The 16,477-nt window shown below is 43.3% G+C and overlaps 1 protein-coding gene and 1 long non-coding RNA gene across 5 annotated transcripts in view; one reads left to right on the plus strand and one right to left on the minus strand.

Moving 5' to 3' along the window:
* Positions 1-16,477, minus strand: part of DTNB (dystrobrevin beta) — a 73,283-nt gene that overhangs the window by 56,030 nt on the left and 776 nt on the right. For 3 of the 4 annotated variants that reach the window (XM_072407312.1, XM_072407309.1, XM_072407311.1), the window contains exons 2-8: positions 12,283-12,350; positions 11,586-11,666; positions 9,715-9,928; positions 7,537-7,622; positions 3,004-3,158; positions 1,371-1,476; positions 234-400 (exon numbers count right to left, since the gene is read on the minus strand). In XM_072407312.1, coding sequence (XP_072263413.1) covers positions 234-400; positions 1,371-1,476; positions 3,004-3,158; positions 7,537-7,622; positions 9,715-9,928; positions 11,586-11,666; positions 12,283-12,350 — 877 coding nt within the window. Of the gene's footprint in view, positions 1-233; positions 401-1,370; positions 1,477-3,003; positions 3,159-7,536; positions 7,623-9,714; positions 9,929-11,585; positions 11,667-12,282; positions 12,351-14,141; positions 14,268-16,477 lie in introns of those variants that run through there. The other variant, XM_072407310.1, reaches the window with a different exon arrangement.
* LOC140328021 (uncharacterized) overlaps positions 15,929-16,477 on the plus strand; it is an 8,603-nt gene continuing 8,054 nt past the window's right edge. Inside the window, exon 1 of the long non-coding RNA XR_011920215.1 lies at positions 15,929-16,095. This is a non-coding gene — a long non-coding RNA (uncharacterized lncRNA). The remainder of the gene's footprint in view (positions 16,096-16,477) is intronic.

The following is a 16,477-nucleotide window of genomic DNA, read 5'->3' on the forward strand; positions in this document are numbered from 1 at the left end:
AGCAACTTTCACCTGGATTAAAACAGAAAAGCGGACTGTCTCCCTGTGTACCCTGAATCCTGGGACTTGCAGCAGCTGATATATATTGATTCAGAATAGAGTCTTATACACAGCAAATTCATGTACTGTATGTAATATATAGCATTTGTTTTTTAAATTTAGGCATTCCACCATAAACACACTGTATATAGTATTCATTGAGCATTTATATAAGAAGTCAGCTGGGTACTCACCCAAGAAGAGTGCTCCTTCATCTGATGCTGGTTGCTGTGTGGACCGTTGGCATGTCCTCGCCAAAAACAATTCTGGCAAAGCTGGTAATTGTGGCACTGCTGGCAGCGGTAACGGAATCCCATCATACTCTCACAGCGACACAAGGAGCATTCCACAGGATGGAAGACTACAGGGGGAGAGGATAACATCATATGAATGATATATTTACTATATATATGTATGTCAAAGTTATCCTCACCCAAGCCTTTTACAAGCCTGCCAACAATTAGATGAAGCACTGAGGGGAGAGAGAATGAGAACAGAGAAGAGAGAAAAGCGGAGAAAGAGAAGAGAAGAACACGACAAGAGAAGGAGAAAAGAGAGGACACGAGAAGGATAAGATAGAGGAGAAGGGTAAGTTAGAGGAGAAGGGTAAGATAGAGGAGAAGGGTAAGTTAGAGGAGAAGGGTAAGATAGAGGAGAAGGGTAAGATAGAGGAGAAGGCAAAGAGAGAAGAGAAGGCAAAGAGAGAAGAGAAGGCAAAGAGAGAAGAGAATGAGAAGAGAGAAATGGGAAGGAAAGAGAAGTGAAAGGGAAGAGAAGAGAAGTGAAAGGGAAGAGAAGAGAAGTGAAAGGGAAGAGAAGAGAAGTGAAAGGGAAGAGAAGAGAAGCAAGAAGAGAAAGAGGAAGAGAGTAGAATAGAAGAGAAGACAGAAAGGAAAAGAGAAAAGAGACAAGAAGAGAGAAAAGAGAGGTTGGGAACCGATGAGAAAGAAAAAAGGAGGACAGAAGAGAAAGAGAAAGAAGAGGAAGAACAAAGAGAGGAGAGAGAAAAGAAGGAGAAGAGAGAGAAGAAGGAAAAGGGAGACAATAGAAGTAGAAGAAAAGAAAAAAGAGGAGAAGGGAAAAGAAAGAGGAAGAGAATAGAAGAGAGAAAAGCGGAGAGACAAGAGAAGAGTGATTAGAAGAGAGGAGAGACCAGAAGAATGTGAATTAGAAGAACAAAGAGAACAATAAATGAGAAGTACAAACCAGTTATAATGGAGGTCATAATAATGAAGTATACGTAAGCGTAATACATTCTTTTGTCCCACCCAGAATACCTACGTAAACTCCAAGCTGCATAAAATGACTTTTCAGGATGACATGGCACTTACCATTTTCTACATGGGCGAGCCTGTGCATTAGAGGTAACCAGACAAGGCACTGGGGAGGGGGGTCGGCCATGATAGTGTCCAGGAACATGTTCAGCGCAATCTTCTTCTGCAAGACATTATATTATCAGATGAGAAAATTATGCTATGGGAAGATAAATTATGGCAGAATGGGACACAGTGGCAACTTTGCCACCCCCTATTTCTTCCAGTGACATTAATAAGGGTTTCTCCCCTTGTAGTGACAGCCAGATGCACAGCTCTCACCTACAACACTTTCCTCTAATTTCTGCAGGAACATGAAGGTTGTAGTTGCATCCTTTAGTCGTCCAAAGAAAGACACTTGGGTACAGACATACACATTTTTTTTCTTTATTGTATTAAGTAATAAATTGTATTATTAAATTTGTGCTTCCAATGGAATAACTTTAGAGCCCATTCATTAGTTCATCCTGGACACAAAATTTAATAATGAGCTAAAATAGAGATCTGAGAGTTTGATACTAAAACTCTGATCATCCATTTTGATGTATTAGCAGTAAGCTACTGCTCCTGTGTACTTAAGTACATTGGACCCACGGACATTAATAGGCACTAATCACCAATCAAGTTGTGCTAAATTTGTCCACTGCTGTTTTGATCTGATCAATACCAATGGGTTTAAAGAGAGATTTTACATCTATTGGATTCTTATTGGATTCCTACAAACCTCCGAGGACACCATAAGAACTCCAATAGGATTTATCATTACAGACACTCATGGTCCACAAGGTGAGGTCCCAATCTTCAGCTCACTGCATTTATAGTTATAACAATGGGGGATCTATTTGTTTACAGCAGTCAGATCCTCCATGCATTCTATGTCTAAAGCTACATTTTTATTAACATATAGCTCAGTATGAAGCCAGGAACTGTCATGGCTGCCTGGGACATATTGAAAGAAAAAGGCAGAATCCCCAGGGAACGTGAATTCTCATCTGGGGGCTCCTATTGAGCACATTATGCACGTCAACTGAAGTGTCACATCAGTGTTCTCCCCGGCCCCTTTTAGCTGGGCATACCACCCACCACTTTTCATTAACCACCCGGCTGTTTTTGTGTGGTTGCTGAAGAGTTGGGTCACATTAAAGGGGCTGCCACCCACCTACAACTTCTTTCCACCCAGCTTAAAAAACTTCTGGGGAGAACACTGCGCATTTCTATGTTTTATTTACATCTTGTAAAAACCTCAAACTCCATCATGAGGAAAGGGACAAAACTCTGTATTTTTTCAATCGTTTCATGGCTGAATGTCAGATTACACACACAGCTGAGATATATTAAATGTCAAAGTCTGTGGGATATGTGACCCCAATTACACTTTATGGGTATTACATCACTGAATAGGAGCCATATCCTCTTCTCCAACATCCAACAAATACTCATCAGGCAACTCCTTTGGAATAGAAAGTCCTGCCAGCCTATATAATTATGATTCTCTGGTGTCCATAACCCTTTGGCCGTATAGTGTACATGTAAATGAAATCAGCACATGGGATGCACTGATGACTTTTCAGTGACACAACCAACACTTACTTAGATACTGGAATTCCATTACGGAGGCGCTAAAGGGATTTTGGGCTTTCGCCATGATTACCTGCGGTGGAAAACAGGACCGGGCTGAGTGCTCCGTGTACCCGAACGATGGGCCCTCAAATACTGTGGTTGGCAGCTTCAGGACCTCCCTCAGGAAATGATCGAACTTAGCGTAGACCATGAAGCCGCTGGAGTCCGACACCTGAGAGAAGATATCTGGATGGGAGAGGACAAGACATGGGATGAATGTATGGACAGAAGGAATTTATGGCAATGCCATACAGAAATGTTCAGCCTCGGACCTGGAGGGCCACATGATGGATGGGACCCCCTAACATATAATATATATTATTATCATTATAACAATAGGGTCAGGGCAATTTTTTTGCCAGTCATCCAATACCCCAATCAGCTGTACTGATGTTAAGTAAGATGAAAACCTTTGGCAAGACATAATAATGATTTGTTTGGGATTATTTTAAGTTCTTGTAAAGGGACCTACAAGTGGAATTAAAGAATTGACATTTTTGTAAGTGAAGAACAGTCCTGGCAACATAGGAAGAAGGGGAACTCACAGATATCGGTCACCCTTAATGTGTTCTGCACATTACACCATGATCTCCCGATCCAGTGATCTGTGATTATATAGATGAGTAGCAGCCACAATCCTTAACATAAATGAGACGTGCTGCAGAGAAATTGAGGGGGGTGTTTGATTAGATCTATTACATGTTGGAGTGACCCGGGCAATATGGTCATCCTCTGGTTCCTACTAGACTTTTCAGTCATCTTCAGACACACAAATACTATAATACATGGACCTGAAGAAAAGGGCATATTTTAATATAAGTGCAAATAGACCCATAGAGCAGTCTGTCATCCCTATGTTATATGACCACCCTACAAGCTTTGTATCATTCACATGAGGCATCGTCTACACAGATAAATGATAAGACCTATAAAGTAACTAAGTACAAAAGTGCTGCCACTACAAGACCACTAGACCAGAAATACAAGTGTAAATCAGGACCAAAAAGTGCTGTGCAGAAAGTTCCCGGGAACAGATATCTGGGGGAAAAGTAGTGAGCAAATGTATCCTTTGCACATTGCTTAAAAAAAGCAACATAAAGAACCTTAAATATGATAGGGTCTGAAAATGAACATGATGGGGGCAAAGAAGAGACATGAGGAAGGGGGTCGGAGAACAGACTTGATGGGGACACGATAGTGTGACACAATGGGGTTGCAGAATGGACACGATTCGGGGGTCAGGGAGCAGACAGATGGGGGGGCTGGAAATGGAGATGACAGGGGGGGTCAGAGAATGGAGATTAATGGGGGGTCAGAGAATGGACATGATTTGGGGTCAGAGAGCAGACACTATAGAGGGGGGCCTGGAAATGGACACGATAATGGGGGGTCAGAGAATGGACACGATAATGGGGGGGGGGAATAAACATGATTAGGGGGGCTGAGAATGGACACAATGGGGGGGCTGAGAATGGACACAATAAGATTTGAGGATAAAAGTGGTACAGTCTGGGGATAAATATGATAGGATGCGAGGATGAAGACAGTAGGTAAATACTTGCTAAGGATTTAAGGATAATCTTGGCGTGGGTGATTAACATGGCAGGTCGAGAGGATTAACAACCTAAGGATCTTTTAAACAACATAGCAGGGTCTGGGAATTAATTAGGCTTGGTCTGGGGATAAACCTGGGAGGGTGTGAGGATAACACTAGTTGGACCTACGGATAGGCATGGTATGGTCTCAAGAAAACTGTGGTGGAGTATGAGGATGAATAGAGAATGGTTGTGAGGAAAACCCAATAGGTGGAAGGATATTCATAGCAGATGTAAAGATAAATATGGTAGGTGCTGAGGATAAACCCAGTAGGGTTGGAGGATATCCTTAGCAGGACATGAGGATAAATATGTGGGGTCTGAGGATATATGTGGCAGGTAATGAGGATATATACATGGTAGGTACAGAGGATGAACCCATTAGGGTCCATGGATAACCATAGCAGGGTATGAGGATAAATATGGTTGGTACTGCGAATATATGTGGAAAGTAATGAGGATAAACCCAGGAGGGTCCAAGGATACCCATGGTGGAGTATGAGGATAAATATGGTAGGTACTAAGGATTTATGTGAAAGGTACTGAGGATAAACCCAGTAGGGTCTATAGATACCCATGGTGGTGTATGAAGATTATTATAGTAGGGTCTGAGGATGACCAGGACAGGTCCAAGTATACACACAATATGATGTGAGAAAACATAGAGCAGAGTCTAAGGATAAAAAGAACTTGTAGTTATGGTTGAGTGGCCAGTTAATCCTTACTAGTTCTAGATAAACACATGGTTAGGTGTCTGGATTCTATGTTAGACTAGGCACCCACACAATCCAGCAGAGACCCATAAAATAAATCTCACCAGATATGTTACGGTGTTAAAAACCAGTGATGAGCATTGATCAGTGCCAGTAACATGTTATATATATATTTCTATATACAGGTGGCAGAGTGATGTTAGTAGGACATACATACAACTCTACACACCAACCTGACCACTGTCTCTCCAGCAGAGGGCGCTGGCCGAATGAAAATATTCTCTGGAGTCTAGTGGGGAGATAAAATATGAATTAAGAATGATGCAGACTTGAATCTTCTACTGATGTGAATGCTAATACGGCCTTGTTTATAGCATTTGGGCTCTAGGCTGTAATCCCATGAAAGGCTTGGTCTGAATACAGATTATATGTTCTTTCTCTTGGGTCATTGAGACTTGACTGTGAATTCCACTGGATCACACACTACTATAATGGATATGTGTAACAAATCCTTACCTCCGCCAGCAGAGGGAGACATTGCAGCTCATTTGACAAGTTTCTTATATTCTATACCAGGGAAGTCAGACTCTGGCCCCCAAATTTTTTTTGGTCCCCAAAGGAATCCTAAATATGAATTGCAGCTGGCCCTCCGCTGCATTGAAATAGCGCCGCTACTACAATTCCCAGCATCACTCGCATCTATAGACCAGCAGGCTCTCTGCCTATGCATGGGCCTGCATTGGACTGGTTTATAGACGGAAATAATGCCAGGAATTTTAGTAGCGGCGCTATTTCAATGAAGAGGGAGTTTCAGCAGCGGGCCACTCATACCATTTAGCTCTGCATTGGCCGTGTCCGGCCAGCACTCCCCCTCAGCTGTACTTTTCCTTGCTACTCCAAGGCATAGACTTGATTGGTTGGATTTTCATAGAAGAATAATGTTATTATTATTGTTAGCCTGTGCAAAAAGGTTACCACTGAAATTTAAATCAAAAGGCTACAAATAGAAAAAGAGGCATAGGATTTTCTAAATAAAATTAAAAAAAAAATGTATGCCTCTCTCTATTACGCTTGTTCCAGATGGAATGTGAAGCAAAACCTCTAGGTTTCCATATGAATTGGGTTTATATCTAATGAAAAGGAAAGGTTTCCTCAATTTGTTCAATAAATTTCAAGGTTGGCCTGCGACTTTGTCTAAGTTTTTAACTTTGGTCCTCTGTGTATTTGAGTTTGACACCCCTGGTCTATACTATACAGCTAGAACCACACAATCCTTATTATTTAATTATTGCCCTCCCATCCTGAATCTTGTGGGACAACACAGAATTATATACACTGGTGGTAAAGTTTTCCGTATCCTCACATCCCTGAACAGTGTCCTTGGGTGAGATGCTACATGCAGTATTTTACCCGAGACTGCCCATAGAGAATAAATGGGGGCAGAAGCAATTGGTTAATTGCCGCTAGCTGCTGCTCAAATGTTCTTTAAAAATGAGCGCAATGGTGCAGGTAGCTGCCAAGGTTGCAGCCACTGGTAGCAACACGGAAACCACTGTTCCTGCCACCAATCTGAACATAGCCTAGGACAGTTTAAAGATCTGGGACCCAATTCACCAGGGACAGGTATCTGCATTGAGCTTTTGCATGGCCTTCCATTAGGTGGCCACAATCAATTTTCAGTTTGACAGGAAAAGACACTTAATATTATGGGCAAACTTCACAAACCTCCAAGATGGCATGCAGGGCATTACAGTTCATTTCCTGCCAACATGCTGTAGTGTGAGACCTTTCTGCATCAGCATTTTTTTTTGCAGAGGCATGTTCTGAATACAAGCTAAAGTTCTCCAAACACCAGGCGGCAGGAGCTATGCAAATTGCCGCATTACTGACTTATAGGGGGTTTGTTGGACATCTGCAAAGAGACCGCTGCTGCCATAGATAAAGGGCCTCACTCTATAGCATGATTGTAGAAAATGGGCTGGAAACATCTGCACGCCCTCCTTTTTTGATGCTCCTGGAATCTACTTTTCTTAAAAAAACAGAAAGTTCAGTTAATAGTTAACATGACATGAGAATGGAAAAATAATAATGTGCATGGACACCTAGAGGGTAAACCTGTCTCCGAATAATAATGAAAAACCTCTGTGACTATGGAAGACTTCCAATTAAATAGTTCTGGGAGGTGACAGAGAATAGTTCCGACATGCCGGCAGGCAATTCATATGATAGATCACAGCTCTGTGACCCCACACTTACATCGTAGCTTGTCCAGGATCTTCCCGCCACACATGGTCGCTAAGATGGCTTTCACTGAGAAGACGGTCAGTTTTCCGTGGCCCTCACTGCAAGACAAAAAAATACTATCAGTGCAGAGATCAATATACACCATATAATGGATATAAATTGCTGCTCTGACTCCAGGGCCAGTTCCTGACAATGGCTGTAATATACTGCCTGCAGCCTGACCCGTATAGTAAATTGGGCTGAATCTGCACCAACCTTTAATAGAACGTCACTCCTGCAGTACACATATGGCTAATTAAAGTTACTGAGCAGGTATAGGTCATCCTGCAAAAGATTATTTTTGAAGGTGCAGCAAAAAACAGCCATCACAGTAGTAAAGACCAGGTTGGGGAAAGGTTGTGGTATAATATTTGTTTAATGGGGTTAGAGTGTTTTTATTTAACAATTAGTGATCCTTAAATCACTGAAAATACAGAAATATCAGAAATATACCTTTTATTATCCCACAAATGCAATGAGCTCCTAACTTCCTGTAGTCAGATATGACCACACTGCTGGACTGAAATGTTCAATTGTGTTATCAGTCCTTGCATGTTCATGTTGTGAAGTATAAACTACCTCCAACAATTGCAGAGAAAAGTTATATTGTCTTGACACTGTCATAGGACAAGAAGTGCATTACAATGTTTTTATCATTGTTTAATGTACAGTGCTGCTTAAAATGTTGGTGCTATATTAATCCTGTTTATTATTAATAATAATAATAAAAATCACTGTGTATGCTGCAGATAGAGAGGACAATGGGGAAGAGAGGATAAAGGGGTAAAAAAGGTATTAAATGGTCTTATCTGACATACAAGGTGGTGATGGAGCTGATGATAGAGGAGGTGGTATACAGGTAATACACAGTTCACTCACCTGTCATACACAATGATGATGAGGCAGATGAGAGGAGAGAAGGGGGGACAGGTAATATACAGCTCACTCACCTGTCATACACAATGATGATGAGGCAGATGAGATGGGGAGGGGGACAGGTAATATACAGCTCACTCACCTGTCATACACAATGATGATGAGGCAGATGAGATGGGGAGGGGGACAGGTAATATACAGCTCACTCACCTGTCATACACAATGATGATAAGGCAGATGAGAGGGGGGAGGGGAGGGGGACACAATGATGATGTGGCAGCAGCGAAGGGGCGGGTGAGGGGGGGGGGGGGTCTCACCTGATGATAAAGCTGAGAAAAAAAAGAGAAGAAAGACAAAAGAAGGGTGGACACAGGGTGTATACAGATAATACATTGCACTCTCATCTGCCATACACAGTGATAATGAAGCTGATGAAAGGTGAAGGGTGGGGGGGATTGGGATACAGGTAATAAACAACTGACTCACCTGTCATTTACAGTGATAGTTAGGCGGATGAGAGGGGAGAGGGATGCAAGTGACACACCTCTGTGTTCTCTCAAGCTGCTTTCACCTGGACGCACCACCCAGAACTTTTCAGTAACCACCTGGCTGTTTTTGGGTAATACTGAAGAGTTGGGCTACAATACAGGGGCTTTAACCCACCTACAGCTTTTTCTAACCCAGTTAAAAAAAATATTGGGAAGAATACTGCACCACACTCTCACCTATCATATACAGTGATAGTGAAGCAGATGATAAGGGAAGGAACAAAAAAGATATATAACACACAGCTCTCACCTGTCATATATGGCCAAATGATGATATTTGGGGGGGAGGTGGATACAGATAATATAGGGCTGTCTCGCCTTTCAAATGTGGGACAATCATGAAGATGATGAGATTGTGGGATGGGGGGGGTAAATGGATGAAGATCATACACAGTGATGGTGGGGAGGTGGATGAGATGGGGGGGTACAGATAATACATAGCTCTCTTACCTGTCATATGCAGTGATGGTGAGATGAATGAGATGGGGGGGGTACAGATAATACACAGCTTATCTGGCATATCATATAGATATTGCATGGCTCTCTCACTTGTCATACACAGTGATGGGGAGGTGGATGAGATGGGGGAGGGATACAGGTGACACACCACTTTCTTACCTGTCATGTACAGTGATAGTGATGCAAATGAGAAGGGGGGGATACATGTAGCCATCATGAAGCCAATGAGATGTGGAGGGGGGGGACAAATAATACATGGCACTCTCACCTGTCATACGCGGCGATCATGAAGTTGAGCAGAAGGCTGATGGATTGGTCCACGTTGATCTGGTGAGTGGACGGAAGGCGTTTGTTTAGTTGGTAGTAGATAGATGATATGATGGTCTCAAGCCGGGATACGTTGATCTCAGTGTTGTGATCCAGCGTGTTAAGGCCATTGTCTCGGAAGGCTTCTATCATATTCCAGATATCGACCAGGTGGACTGAAAAATCAAGCAAAAAAGAGAACCTGTTACCATCATAGATGCAGAGGTTAGAATACTTCCTAGACCAACAGCTATTCATATATCATTAGGAAAAAAAAAATCCCTTTTCTAATTTTGGTAGAAAAAAGAAAATACTGCCAAATACCCTTAGAATGTGACCAATATATATCACATCCCAGTCATTTTAAATTATTTTCTTTGAATCCTAAAGGATGTATAAATAAAAGATACTTTTTCAAATGTGCCTGTCTCTTTATTTTAAAGAATAAAGCCAATGATCACCATGTCAGTGCTGCTACAGTGATCACATTGCCGATATACTGATAGACAATGGGCGACATTAGGGTTGGCTTCGTCTGTCTTTAATATTCAGTACTTACAAGGTGATCACAAAGCTGTTTTCTAATAAAGCTATGTTATTTGCAAGCCTACGCAGCCCACACGGAGAAGTCTGACGTCAATGCTGATTTAATTTCGAATGAGTAACTTTGCTGTGAAATAGAATTTAGCTTGATCACTTTATTCTTCCATAGTGACAATGTGGATGGATTCTGCTGACATCCTGTCTCTGCCCATCACCTGAATGTCCAGAACTCCCTCCTATCTGTAACCCTCTACATGATCCTAAAAGCAGGCACTCACCCTGAAAATTTTAACTTCATCTGACTTAATATAGAGAGAGTTGAGGTCTGTGGTCAGTAAAGGTAAGAATTTAAATCTTTGGTCAATATAGGTAGAGTTTAGGTCTGTGGTCAGTATATGCAGACTTGAGGTCTGTGGTCAGTAACAGGCAAACTTGAGGTTTGTGGTCAATATAGGTAGAATTGAAATCTTTGGTCAATATAGGGAAAGTTGAGGTCTGTGGTCCATATAGGTAGAGTTGAGGTTGAGGTCTGTGGTCAGTATAGGTAGAGTTTAGGACTGTGGTCTCATGGCATGGATGGATATGGACCTCTTGGACTTACCTGCAGCATTATGTGTAGAATACAAAGGTATTTTTACCTATAAAATAGTACAATTTCCCATGACCCTCCGCCTTCTTCAAGACCAGAGCCACTTGTTAAACCTAGAGCTATACATGTAATACTTTACCCACCTGTGCCCAGGTAATAAATCCAAGTAATTGGATGTTCATGATTATAGTGACATGTCCATACTATAAGGGGTTATTACAGCCATTCTCAAACAGGAATCATCAACAGGTTGCTAGGGGCTCATCGAATTGTGGTTGACTTCCCAGTCACATTTCATTTTATTTTGCTTCATCCTAACACATCTCGGTGCCATGACATCATATAAAAAACAGAGGGCAGCATTAGGATGAGAATCTGAGCATGTGCAGGATTACAGGGGCATGAAGGGACAGAAATAAAGTACCACCACTGCCCATTTATATTCTGCTACCAATACGAGGACTGATAAAATTAGTTTAGTTGGAGCCAAGGTAGATCTCAAAGGATTATAATGTGAATGTCCCAGTTATAACGGAACCATAGGAAGAGATGCAAATTTTTTTGTTTCTTCTTTTATTAGAATTAGTCCAGACTCCTGGCTTTGCATGTCATACAAACAAACTAAACGTTTTTTAATTCTTCCCCCTAATTAGTAATCATCCCCAGGAGCAAGTCCTTCACAGCCGCAGTCTCACACTTACGGTTGCACCTCTTCTGTACGAAGCGGAGTTTGCACGCTGTGCGGTATGTTGACAGGCGAATCACATCAAAGTTCTGCGCCCCTAATAAAAGAAGACAAAAATTAATTGAACAAAAGGATGAAAACAACTCACCACCCCTTACCAACTCCCACCTGCTATTTGCAGAATCCCACTACGATTGGGGGGTTTGATGATGGAAGGATGGGTGCTATAGGCAGCAAGAACACTAAAAACAAGTGGCTTATGTGCAGCAACAAGTAACACTGTCCTCCCCTGACCCTTCTAGCTGGGCGCACCACCCGGCACTTTTCAGTAACCGCCCGGCTGTGGTTACTGAAAAGTTGGATCACAATACAGGGGCCATCACCCGCCACCCAGCTTAAAAAAGTATTTCTGGGGAGAATCGTAAGTAAGTCCCCTCTAGCAACCAATCACAACTCATTACTGCAAATCAGAGTTTAAAATGAATGAAAGAATCTGATTGGTCGAAATGAGCCACATAAATTTATATGGTTAGTGCACCTTTTACACAATTTTTCAGCAGATTTCCTAAATTAAATCAGGCATCACAGAACATGTAAAAACATTTATGATAACAGGGGCCTAATTTTAATTTGAGTTTTTTAGCAGTCACTTGACTTGGCATACCCACCACCATGGCTACCCTCACCTTGCCTGGCATACACAGGGTACTCACTCATTTCCATGAAGAGCTGTCTCTTCTCTGCCATGGTCCTCCTCCGCTTTCCGCTCTCTTCAATCATCCTGCAGAGAGATAATGAGAAGTGATTGGTGATGTGTGTGCTTTGTATGTTACAATATGGAGCAGAAACATTGTAAGTTTGCCGTTACGGTATTTGTGGAGCTTTGATAGATCAGCCGGTGGTGTTCTTGTCACTTCTTCCCATGACATAAATCTCCCCTCCATGAGCCTTCATACTAACAGAATAAACACAAGTTGTGTAGCTGCCATCACCGCAATCGTGGCTGCAATGAGACCACAACCAGCCGTATATTATCTGACAGCGGAGAGCAAACCCTCCATTACTGACATTACCACAGGGAAAGGCTGTTATTAGTGGACTGCCGGTGTCTGGAACGGGGGAACTCCCAGAATCCTCTGCTGAGAACATAATGATCACCCAGGCTTGGCTCGCCCTTACAGAGAGCTGCCCTGCCAAGGGGTAATCGGGGGAAAGGGTGGGGGGCCGCACATGTCAGGTGCTCCACCTCAGTGTTCTCCCCAGCCCCTTTTAGCCGGGCGCACCACCCGGCACTTTTCAGCAACCACCCGGCTGTTTTTGGGTGGTTAATGAAGAGTTGGGTCACAATACATGGGCTGCACCTACCTACAATTTCTTCCCACTCAGCTTAAAAAAGAATTCTGGGTTGAACACTGCACCTGAACATGATGGCTTGTGTCCGGCCCCTGCACTCCGTACGTTATGATCCGCCGGCCCCTGCGCTCCTTATGTTACACGCCGCTGGCCCCTGCGCTCTGTAGATTACATTACATGTACCATACATGCCACCAGCCCCTGTGCTCTGTATATGTAAATATTTTGTGCTATTTATTTTGACACACATCACAAAAGGGGAACAAACAATGCAGGTTATGAATATGTGTGTGTGTGTGTGTGTGTGTGTGTGTGGGGAGCGGGGGAGAGGGTGGAGCTCCAGATCTGCCTGGGAAGGGCACTTCTGTACTTTGTTATCAGAACTTTAAAAAAATGAAAGATTTTGGTGCACCAATACAGCGGAGCTCGAGAATTACCCTGCACCCTGTATATTACACCTGACCCCTGCACTCTATACCTTACATACTCCTGACCCCTGCACCCTGTATGTTACACATGTCCCTTGTCCTTGTACTCTGTATGTTACAAGCTGCTGACTTCTGCAACTGATACACTGAGTTGTACAATACATACTCCTGACCCCTGAACTCTGCATGTTACATGCTCCTTACCTCTGTATAATACACCTGATCCTTGCACTCTGCATCTTACATACTGCTAACCTCTGCACTCAGTATGTTACACATTCCCTTCCCATAAAATTTGCCCACGATCCTTGTACTCTGTATGTTACATACTGCTGACCCCTGTACTCTGTATATTACATGCTCCTGACCTCTGTATATTACCCCTGATCCTTGCACTCTGCATCTTACATACTGCTAACCCCTGCACCTTGTACTCTGGGCTGTACTCCTATACATAGGACTGTACTATCCAGTTTTCAGTTACTGCTGGTAGGACTGATTGCATTATGTGTTGAATCCAGGGATAGATGTGTTCATAACCAACATAGACAATGGCATAGGGCTCCAGGGATGGCAGAGAGAGGAGCCACATCAGGTAATAAACCTCTATCATAGACTATCATGGGAGAACCTGTGTGATCCAGCAAATCTGGAATGTATCTGGTCCAGGATTGAAAACATTAGCAAAATAATTGCAAATGACTTAAAGTAATCCATTCCAGTAACAGTGTCTCAGAGGCAGTCAGTGTCTCAGCCCCCCCGGTCAGTGTCGCACAGTGCCGGCCTCTCACCTCTCACCGGTCCCGTTACCCGCCGCGCGCTCTGGTATCGGTGCACCGGGCGGGGACGCGCTTCCCCCTCTTCCTGGCAGCCAGGGCGGCGCGCTCCCCGCTGCGCGTGCCCGGGCCCCGCCTCCTTTCTACGTTGCATCGCGTCTATTTGCTTTTGCCGCCATCTTTCTGACTGGCAGCTGTGACGTTTGCCCATATTTGATCTCCAGGTGACCTGAACTTTCCTGGCATTTCCAGTCAGTGTTAGTATCAGTCAGTGACCGCACTGATATTGTCCGCATCTACTGTACAAGCTTAGAATCCTACACTGTTGTATTTAGGGTTCTTTTACTCTACAAAATGAATTTATTGTATCATATCTGTGTTGAAACTTAGAGTATTCTGTATTTACAGAAAATGTCATTAAAGAGAACCTGTCACCAATGTTTACTAAGAATGTTTTTCTTGTCTTTAATTACATTTAGACACACGGATTGGTGGATACTTCACCAGCTCGACCAATCAGCACAGCCTGAGACTCCGGAGCTAAAAATAAAAGATGAAAGAAGTGCCATCAATGGATCGCTAATCAGGCGTTTAGCAGTCGCATTGTATCGGGGCCCTCATTGGGGCCCATTCACCTTTGCTGCCTGTGTCAGTGCATTGCTACACGGCATGGTAGAAAAGGTTAGAACCCCGTTCAGGTATCACTGCCCTTTGGGGCTCTATTGGATAGATTTCCCCTCACTTCCTGTTCTTTTACCAGACTAGAAATGAGGTTAAATCTACAAAATGGAAACAGCAATAAAAATCTTGCAGAGGTTCTAGTATTCCTCAAGCTTCACTTAATGGAGGCAGATTTAATTCTGTCTGCATTGTTGATCACAGCAGAGAAGCCTCGAGCAATCATGTTTTCAGAACAGAGAAGCCCCGAGCAGTCACATGATCATTACAAGAAGCCCCCAAGCAGTCACATGATTACCACCGAGAAGCCCCCAGGCAGTCACATGATTACCACCGAGAAGCCCCCAGGCAGTCACATGATTACCACCGAGAAGCCCCCAAGCAGTCACTTGATTACCACCGAGAAGCCCCCAAGCAGTCACATGATTAACACAGAGAAGCCCTCAAACAGTCACATGATTAAAACAGAGAAGCCCTCATGCAGTCACATGATTAACACAGAGAAGCCCTTAAGCAGTCACATGATTACCACCGAGAAGCCTCTAAGGAGTCACATGATTACCACCGAAAAGCCCCCGAGCAGTCACATGAGTAACACAGAGAAGCCCCCAAGAAGTCATATGATTGCCACCGAGAAGCCCTCAAGCAGTCATATGATTACCACTGAGAAGCCCCCAAGCAGTCACATGATTACCACCGAAAAGCCCTCAAGCAGTCACATGATTACCACCGAGAAGCCCTCAAGCAGTCACATGATTACCACCGAGAAGCCCCCAAGCAGCCTCATGATCACCATCAACTTCCGAACTATGCCTATGACACAAGCCTGTAGGTATTAACTATCTTCCTATTGTTTTTCTTTTTTTCGGTTACCAATGAAAAGATTGTCACCGTTATTGTTTCATCTGTTTTCCCTTTCCCCACCCACTGTTCCTCTCCCGCAATTATTTGTACAACTGTCATCTCTTGTTGGGCGGATAATTAATGGTAATTGTTGTCACTGGCGTTCTGAGATCAGCTGAGTTGTTATTAGAGCGCTGGAGGGAGTCAGGGGCCACGTCGTCTCCTCTCTGTCTCCTGCAGCGTATGCGTCTCCCTCCATCACTGACAGGGGTCACACAACCCTCAGATGTGACAATTACTTCTCATTGTTATCTGCAAGTTTGAGGAAAGTAGAACACAACGCGACCTTGGGAAAAGTACAAGTGCCATGGCACTGATTCAGCACCAGCTGACTGTCAACATGCAATAATTGGCCAATCAGCAGCACCCACGGAGCTGAATCTAAGAGGTAAAGCCGGGCTTTCGCTATCTGATTTCTTCTCAATGGAATTTTTGATATTAAAATCAGAATTACGATAAATATAAAAAATAGTATGCAACAGACTGTCCACCAGTTTGTTGCAATTTTAATCGTTATCACTGTGACATTTCAAATAAATCAGAGGCAGATGGGTAGTATAAGGAGACCACCAAATCAGGGGCAGTTGGGTGGTATAAGTAGGGACAGTCTCACCAAATCAGGGGCAGTTGGGTGGTATAGGGAGGGACAGTCTCACCAAATCAGGGGCAATTGGGTTGTATAAGGAGGGACAGTCTCCCCAAATCAGGGGCAGTTGGGTGGTATAAGAAGGGACAGTCTCACCAAATCAGGGGCAGTTGGGTGGTATAAG

Source organism: Pyxicephalus adspersus, chromosome 4, assembly GCF_032062135.1.
Source record: "Pyxicephalus adspersus chromosome 4, UCB_Pads_2.0, whole genome shotgun sequence".
In the NCBI taxonomy this organism is placed as follows: Eukaryota; Metazoa; Chordata; class Amphibia; order Anura; family Pyxicephalidae; genus Pyxicephalus; species Pyxicephalus adspersus.